At 43.3% G+C, this 9,343-nt stretch overlaps 1 protein-coding gene across 7 annotated transcripts in view; it reads left to right on the top strand.

Moving 5' to 3' along the window:
• The first annotated feature begins 457 nt into the window (after positions 1-457).
• Positions 458-9,343, top strand: part of BIRC6 (baculoviral IAP repeat containing 6) — a 183,831-nt gene continuing 174,945 nt past the window's right edge. For all 7 annotated transcript variants that reach the window (XM_082047541.1, XM_082047537.1, XM_082047538.1 and 4 more), the window contains exon 1: positions 458-823. In XM_082047541.1, coding sequence (XP_081903667.1) covers positions 571-823 — 253 coding nt within the window. In that variant the 5' untranslated portion in view covers positions 458-570. The remainder of the gene's footprint in view (positions 824-9,343) is intronic.

Below are 9,343 nucleotides of genomic sequence, written 5' to 3'. Positions count from 1 at the left end.
CAGAACACAGAAATGACGCCGACTCCTCACAGGACCGGCCGCCCGCCCTGCGGCTGAAACCTCCCGCCGCCGGCCTCGGGCCGGGGCCCGGCACCGCCGCCACCTCTCTGCCGGCAAGGCCAAGCCCGCGCGGGGCGGCCCGCTCCGGCGCCGCTTGCTGTGCCGGCCGCCCGCAGGGCCGTGCCCGAGGGTGCACGGAGGGGCCGCCGCGCCGCCCAGGCCGCGCGCAAGGAGGCGGGTACCCGCCGCCGCACGCGCGTGGAGGAGGGAGGGAGAAGACGCGGCCGCGCGCGCGCAGCGGAGCCCCGCCCCCGTCCCTGGCGCCCCGCCCTTCTCCGTGAGGAGCGGCCCTGGCTTCTCCTCCCCCCTCCCCCACACACACTGTCAGGCCGGCGGGCCGTTCCGCATCCGGCGCGGTTGTGTCACTTCCTGCTCACGCTGGCGCTCTCCCTTTCCCCCTCTCCCCGGACCCGGATGGTGACTGGCGGCGGCGGCGGCTCTAGGGACTGTCAGTGAGCGGCTCCCCCCGGGCCTCTTGTCCTGAGGGCGGCGGCGGCAGCGGCCGGCAAGATGGCTGCGGCGGCCTCCTGCTCTTCGGCGGCGGCGCCGCCGGCTGGGCCCGGGCCAGGGCCGGTGTCGGCCGGGCCGGGCTCCTGCGAGTGGCTGCTGCTGCGGGACGGCTGCCTGCGCTGCGACGCCGACGGGCTCTGCAGCCTGTGCTACCACCCGGCGCTCAACGCCATCCTGGCCGTGACCGCTCGCGGCGCCATCAAAGTCATCGACGGCACCTCGGGGGCCACGCTGCAGGCCTCGGCTCTCAACGGTGAGCGCGGGGCCCCCGCGGCCTGCCGGGCCCCTCGGCCGCGGCCCGGGCGGCGGGAGGAGCGGGCCGTGGCAGCGCCCGGAGCGGCTGCAGGTCACGATCGCGGCGCTGCGGAGCCGCGGGGGGGGGCGGGCCGGAGGCTCGCCTCAAAACAGGTGTCATGGCGGGCGAGGGGTTTCTGCGGGGAGAGGCCGGGCTTGGTTCGGGCTCTCGCTGCCGCGGGGCTGCCTCTGGCTGTTTTTCACCCCTTCTTGTTCTTCAAGCCTGAATGGTTCCCACGACAGGCTCATGTAGGCAGCACTGAGGTGATTTTCCTTAGTAAAATGTATTTGTGTGGTTGCTGAAAGATTAAATGGGGATGGAAGACTATGATGTATAGGCCTGTATTTTTTTATTTGATTTTCTCAGGTGTTCTTGTGAATGACATAACGCTGAACCTTCTAAATATTAGAAAACCATGCTATGAACAATAGGCATAGTTCTAGTTCTTATTGATATGTGATACTGTAGTAATTTATTTATTGAGCCTTAATCAATGTGTGTGTTAAGAAGGATTATTTCTTAAAAGTGTCATTTGTCTTCTAGCTCAGAATTATTTAAGATCAGAATCCGTCATAAAGTTAGTTGATAGTACATTTTCAGAATTACTTGTGTAGTTCTTCAGGCTCCTGAGTATCTTGACTGATGCTAGTAACAGGATCCTTGCTATTATGTTAAAGAGGCATGACTACATACTGACTTTGTGGAGGCTAAGACTGTAGCATCTCTATAACTGTGAAACTGTGAAGCAACTTTCTTTGTTGCCCATTAATGTTTTTACGCTCCTAACAAACTAGCTCTGTAGAAAAAGGTCTATATGCCATTAACAGCTTCTGTCTCTCCTTCATGAATGGTTCTTAAACTGTGGTACTGGTCAGAATATTGCCGAGGGGTAGGAAGGATTATTTGGTATGTGGTGAGACCAGCCCTTGGCATAGAAGGATCCGCCTCTTGCTAGTTGTGCGTTTCCATGTTCAGGTTCTTCTTACAGTTATGTGTTGCTGATAAGATCTAGCTTTGCTGAGTGGTGATAGTGAAAGGTTGATGTTTGCCTCCTGCATGTGGTATAGTAATGTCAAGAAATGTACGGAGATGCCATAGTCTGGGCAACATGTATGCTTTCACCTTGAAAACGAGCAACTGTATTACAATGTCAAACTGAAGAGAACAGGACAAAAACCAGTGATTTCCTTTCATAAATCAAAGCTGGTATATTGTAAAGTGCAAAGGTTAAGTGTTTGGGACAATATTAAAAAAAGTGTTGTGGAATTATTAAGAAGGAGTCAGCTGCTTTTGTTGTCAATTGTTTTTATTGAAAATGAGACTCCTGTGTGGTGTTTCCTGCTTTGTTCAGAATTCAGATCACTCTGCTTTTATAATTCCCTTTATTCTACTGTGTTATCTCCTAAAGTGCTTTTTTTTTTAAAATTAATAACTTCATTTTGTACTTTTCTTCAAGCTATTTCCAGAATTTTGAGAGTTGCTTTTAAGTTGTAAGTGAATTGGGCATAATTTGAGGACTTAATTTGTAATTGGTTGTCTGTGTAGGAGATATTTAATTCCCATGAACAGAAAAAGAAGTGAGTGGTGAATCAAAGCCTAAGCTGTTGTTTTACACTTTTCTGTGATATAATACTTGCAAGGGATTTGATTTAGTATTCAAAACGCTAATGGCAGTTCTCCTCTAAATAGTAACTATTTAAAAATAATGTATTGCTTTGCCGCTGCCATGTACAGTCACGTATACTTCCTTCAGTGTCAGCCTTCTCTGTGACAGCATGACTGTAAAAGGTGGATTCTACTCCTCCTCACATGAAACAACAAAATTGCTTGTAATCTACCCAGATTTTATCTGTGCAATATAGCTGATGATTACGTTACTGGGGAAAAAATATAACCTTAGTTTAGTTTTAATAAACTTTAAATCAGTTTCCTGATTCAGACTGACCTGTCAGAAGTCTGGCTCATCTCAGCAACTGGTGTCTGTTTGGGCTGTTAGCAACCGTGTTCACTGTTGTTCTCTCCCTCTTCAGCCCTTTGAGAAGATGAGGAAGAGGGAATTCAATTGTTCTCTGGTATCTGCCTGCTTTGTACAGTGTGAACTCTTTTAATGTAGCAGAGTAGCAGTTGGACACTCAGACCTGTAGATCAACTCTGTCCCTGCTCCCTCCCCTGCCATAAATGACAGGTCAAAGGATATTGTTGCTTCAAGGAGTTCTGGTGCTATGACTAAAAGTAGAGTCCCTAGGAGTTAAAACTGCTTCTCTTGGGAGACTGCTTGTCCTCTTTGGTAACTGGGGCTGCAGGTCTTTAGCCCTGCCAAAAGATTTGTATTGGACAGAAATGCTGTTGCTCACTACCCAAGGGAAAACAAAACATTGCAGGCCTCGCTTTCTAGAAGGCAGAGCAGATTCCTCGTCAAGGGATGGAGAGGGGGGAGAAAGGGAAACAGCACCAAGCCTCAGTGTCGCTTTTATTGGCAGTTGCAGTTCACTGCAGCAATACATTAAGCTTTGAGCTCCTTCTCAGTGAAAAGACTGAACCTGTGGAATACTGAATCTGGTAGAGCAGTGGAGGCTGCCTGCCTTCCTTAGAATGTAAATGCAGATTGCTTGCTGTGTTGTGTAAAAGAGCAAGACAAAGGATTCACAGCCAAAAGACAGTGCAGTTATAGATCAGGTCCAAATGTGAGGATGTGGTCTCTGGTCTGTATGCTTCAGTTTTTCGTGTGAGCATTATTGGTGTGATGTACGTCCTGATCCAGGGATTGTTCTTCTGAGCCCAAACTGTAGGAATCCACTGTGGGTTATGATTATTATTGTACCATGCTGAATCTTCATCAGATCTATCTCTTCAAAGTGTGTGTTTGTGTTTAATCTGTATCTTGTGTGGGTACTGTAGGCCTATTCAAGAGGGCCAGGTGGTCATTTGCAACAGCCCAGAGCATGGTAGTAAGAGCACCATTGGTATGGGGAAAATCAGGTGGCCCTTTAAGACTGATATTTGTTTTACCTGGTCATGAGATTGTCCTTTTTATTCTGCTACGGCTGTTGCATACACACCATGCACTTCAGAGAGCCAGACTGGAAGTGCAAGGACAATTCTTGTGATTACTGGATATTATGTATTTCTATGTGTTTGCTAGTAGTAGTTGGTCAGGACAAGTTTTGAATCTGTCATCAAGTATTTTATTTTCCTTCTTAGGCATTTAAATATTTGTATACATTCAGTTTCAAGTTGAACACTGGTAGCCAAAGAGTATGAATGATCAATCTCCAAACATAGCACTAAGGAATAAGCCTTTGCCTAAAAAAATAGACAGAAAAAATCCAGAGAATCAAACCAAATTTTCAGAATATGGAGTGACTCTCTTAGTGTTCCTAGCGATGTTTGATTTATCAGTTCCTTCTATTTACAAGTAAAATAAGAAAACTCCTTGAACTGGGAGAGTGCTGTAATTCCCAGAGAAGCTTGGCCAGGAACACAATAAGAAACTGAAATGTACTGTCAGGTGGAAAGTGACCATCTTGAATGTTTCTGTAGGTTTTTCTAGATTAACTTGGCATAGCAATAGCTTCAGAGTCTTGTTTGTGAAAATGCACACTGTTTCATAGCTAAAGCCTTCTAAATTTCTATAGAGGCCCTAACAGTAATTAATATACAGACTTCTGAATCCATAGAGGGAAGGATGTGTTCTCTGCATGTATGTACGAGTTCCTGTAGGGGAAACAGAGTCTGCATTATCACCAGAGGCCCTCAACTGTTGTTCCTCCAAGAGAAGAATTTAGAAGGAAATAGATCCCAGCCGAGGGGGCTCACCTGTGCCAGCAAGTTCAGCACCATTGTCTACTTGTCAGTGTTCCCTTTTGGGAAGTCCTGTTTGTCTTCAGCTGGATCATTTTGAATTACGGAGACTTGGAAATCTATCAATGGATGTCTGGTTCTGTTTCTCTTTGACTCCTTTCCATGTGATGCAGGAGGCAAAACAAGAAGAAAAGATGCTTTTTTGTAGCTTGGAAGTTGTAGAGGGAGTGTACACTTCTCATAATCTCTAGGAAGAAACTGTTGAGGTACTCTCATATCCACTTCTAGGCTTGAATTATTTGAAGACATCATCATCAATTTCAACTGCTTCAAGCTCACTGTGGTAATACTCCTCAAGTTGTCTTCTTCATTCCTCAGAATTGAGGCAAGTTTCTGTGTCTTCTTGGCTTGTATTTTAATTTGTTCAATTATGAGATACAAAAATATTAATTATGAAGGCCGTTGCTATTAATGGAATTTTATCCTTGTTTTTTTTCTCATTGCATGGGGAGTACTGTCAAACATCTGGTGATTGCTACAGCCCCCCTTGCCCTTGAGTATATGTGGTTGACGATGCTAATCTGGGTAAAATGCTTCTCAAAGAGATCATTCTATTGATTTATGTGATCTTAAGGTCATTCATGAGGAGCCTTAAGCACTGGAAAAAACAAAATAGGACAATTGTTAGATTTGAGCTCAGTGTTTGATACCAATAAAGACTCTAGATCTCTGTGTACTCCATTTGTTCTGCTAGTTTAATCAGAGTATGTCAGATATCCCTTCTTACTTGTTATGCATCTTGCCAGGCTGTCAAGATGCTGTTAATTGCTATTTCCAGGCTCTTTGGAAGCACATCTGGATTATCTTCTGCAGAAGCTAAAAAAAGAGTAAGAATAGAGATCTCTTCGCATGCGTTTAAAGGGTTGTTTGCATTACTGTGCTTATTGCAGGGATCCCAGAAGTAACAATAGAAAGCAATGCAGGCATATGTTAAGTTGCAAGGCAAGATACCACAATATTTTTTTATTTTATTGCCAGATCATTCATATTTGGACTGATGGATTCATGGTTGTCAATGTGACAGTAGTGCGGTATTATTAAAGGCTGCAGAATGCTTTAATGTCAGATAATCAGAAATTGTCTAGCTCTCTGCAAATGGACTCTGAAAAAGGTCTTCTGCAGGAAGATTTATCTTGAAATGTTTCTTACTGTCCCGAAGAGGAATTACTGTGCCCTGCATCAGGGATTTGAACCTTGACTTCGTCCCCTGTTCCACCTCACAAGTAGCTAAGGTATTCATAATTGATATGAGGAATCCTCAGGAAAATACTAATTTTCAGCTTCAGTGCTGATTGTGGTCCAGCTTTGGTCAATACAGCTTTTAATACGTTTATGTGATAAACCCTTCAGCTCAGCTACCAATCATGTTGTGTACTGCATCACATAAAATTTAGAAGAAACTTAGCAGAAATATGTTCTGGCAGATAGAATTGATTAGTTCAAGTCCAGAACATTGTGAGGAAAAGCAGGTAAATCTCAGATGGACTTGAAGTAATGCAAACATGGAGAACATTTTTGCTTTGGATTGCCCAGCTTAGTAATCTTCAGAAGCTCCAATCTTTTTACTATTCTGAACATCATGGTCATCAATGGTTTGGATTTAGTGTGCTCTGCTCTCCTATAATTGGTCTTTTCTAGCAGCCAACAGTAATGTTAGCTGGCTCAGTAGAACCTCTTTCTGAGTCTTTAGTTATATTGTTTATAAAATATTTTTATGGTTACTATTGCATTAGTCTCCATAACTTGAGCTTAAGTGAAATTAAACACCTAAGATTTTATGAGGCAGAGTATAAGAAAAATCTGTCCTAGACTGAAGATTCACCTTAGTTGTTTCTTTCAAGCTTTTAATAGCTATTATGTCTGGGTTTTTTTTAATGTGGTCCTGATCTGTTATTTCAGGTTGTATTTCTGAGTTTCTTTCAAATCAGGAAACAAAGCTGCACATGCTTGCTGTTACGAGGATTCTTTAGTTTTCCCTGAACAGCATGACATACTTCAAAAATGCTTCTTAGACTGTCTTGGCAGTGGTGATTAGGCTTACAACCATGTGGACTTGTGGACAACTTTTGAGCATCTCAGTCTGTCCTAGGTCATGTTATGAGATAGCTTGTTGGATGTTGCCTATTCCACTGGAATCAGTAGCTCCTCGACATAATTTAATTTAAAAATGTACACATGGATCCATTCATTGTCCTGATGGTTCCTAAGTGATGCCACAGTATTGCTTTCTGCTGTTAGAAAACTGTCCTTTAAATAGTTAATGCTCTCTTAATTACAATGGCTGCTTGCAGTCACCAGGTGAGTGCTTATTACTGAGTGGACAGTTCAGGAAAGAACAGCCAGTTGTCCTTATTTCTTCCATTTGTGAAGTGCATCTGGATACCAAAACTTGCAGCTTCTTTTGTTTTTTTGTGGAGTCAAATAGTGGATTGTGTATTGGCCCAATTTCTTTGCTGCCTTGGCTTTGGGAAGGGTATGAAGATTTGTTAAGGATCTAGCGCACGCTGTTAGTCAAAAATTAGGCAGGAAGTCCCGTATATGCAAAACATTTATTTTGAAGATTTGCATGTATAGTAGGGGAAGGAGCAGATAAGGATGCTGCACAAGAGGCAGGGGAGAAAAAGCAGCTTTTGTTTTACACCTTACATTAAAAGTGTAAAATTATGGAAATAATAACTGTCACATTAATGTAAACACTATTTTATTGATAATTTTTTTAAGGTGTAACTTAAGAGAGGAGGGAATTTCTGTATCAGTTAAGTAGTCTTGAAAATTAGTAACATTAGTGAAAACACATATCCAGTCTGAAGTGCTGGTTAATGAAGGCTTGCATGGCATACAGTCTGTTGGCAGTTCTTGAGGCCCCTGCACAGTTTATGGAGGGAAAACTGATCCACTGCACTCTCCTGACCTGAGTGTGAAGCAAATAGGACCTCATCTGAGCATTTGGCAGCTGTAGGAAAAGAGTTTGATAAACTGTTTATTGGGTGAGAGGTCACAGAGACTCTATCATGAAAAACTCCTTATGAGAAGGAAGAGCTGTGAGAGTGAGGATGGGACTGAGAGCTATGATGGAGTAGCTGGATGAAAATGGGGAAAGGGTTAGAAAGGATTAGGGAAGTGGGGAGCTGGGGAGGTAGCAGTGAAGAGTGGGAAGATAGGGAGTGTTTTATTGGCGAGCAAGAAGGCGCTGTGGCTATTGTGGAGATACTGTGGCAGACTTAGTTGACCTGTCTTCTACAAGATCCTAGATTCATGTTCTGATGTAAATGATGACATGCAACACTGCTTGATAGCCTTTTTTTAATAGTGTGGCTGTTTTGTTTGTTTGTTTTTCAGTTTTCTGTAGCTTTTATAAGTCAAAATTAACAAGATTAGTTTTGTCAACAGCTAATCTTAGGTTCCCTATCCATTCAGTACAGAGAAAGGAGGAGTCCTTACTCTGAACTTTTGGAGGAACCTGCTTCCCATTACCTATAGAAGGAGCCTGGCAAGACCAGTCTTATACAAGGCTTAAGTGAGCTTTTCTGAATGTCCACTTTTAGTGACAGAACTAAAGTTAAACTTAATATAGTCACCATGTTCAAGTGTTCCTGTGCTGCAGATAGATGTCTTAAACATACAAGGTCCTTTAGTTTTGCCACCTTCTCTAAAGAATTTGAAAAGGTGTCCTAAAGAATAGTTTCACTTTTAAATATAACAAGCATTAATGGATCTAGTCTGTTCTACTTCAGCTTTCCTATGTAGAAGCAGTTGTTAGGAGAACATCAGGATGCATTTAATTCATCTGAAGTACTCTTAAGATCTTAGTGGAGTTGGAGCCTGCTGTACTGGGCTCTTAACTGACTCATAATACCAGAATGAGATCTTGGAGTTGTGCTAGAAATGTGAAATACCAGCTAAAGTCTCAGGAGTTGTCGTATAAGCAATTACTAGAGAAGTTGTCAAGAACCCAGCTGAGAATATAAGTCCATTTCAATGCCTCTATGTGTGTAATTTTGATATTTCCATCTCAAAAAAAGTATAAAAGATGTAGAAACAGAAGGTGTGGATTGTTAATGTATGTGAGACAGCATTCAACTTGATAAAGATGGTGGTGGGGATGATTTGGAATGGAGAGGTAAGACAGCGAGAGAGGCAAAATTCTGGATGTGTAAAAAATGTAAATTTGGAGTTGATTGTCTCTTCTAGTATAAGAGCTGAGGGCATCAGAAGAAGTAACTGAGAAACAGTAAAAATATGGAGGTCCTGGCTACAGAACATTGAGGAAGTACACATGTTGGAAGTACATGTTTGTGGAAGTACAACAGTGTTGGACAAACTAATGGAAGAACAACCTATCAAAGATAATTATACATAAAAAGAGTCACTTCTAGCTCAGAAGGTCCCCGAGCATGAACTAGCAGGGGCTGAGTGTTGCAGGAAAGTACCATTGTATACATAGCCTTTCTTAAATTCTTCACTAACCACTTGGTTTAGACCACTGTCTTGGACAAAATGTGGGCTTATGCGGATTTTCCTCTGAATCTGGTTTGGTTGCTGCTGTGTTCAGGGTTGTATATCCTTCAAAGTACTGTCAAAAAGAGAAAGATAGGTAGTAACTCAGCAGTCTTAACA

Source organism: Streptopelia decaocto, assembly GCF_964273445.1.
Source record: "Streptopelia decaocto genome assembly, chromosome: 3".
NCBI lineage: Eukaryota > Metazoa > Chordata > Aves > Columbiformes > Columbidae > Streptopelia > Streptopelia decaocto.
Note: the sequence above shows the minus strand (reverse complement) of the source record. Positions and strands in the feature narration are given on the sequence as shown.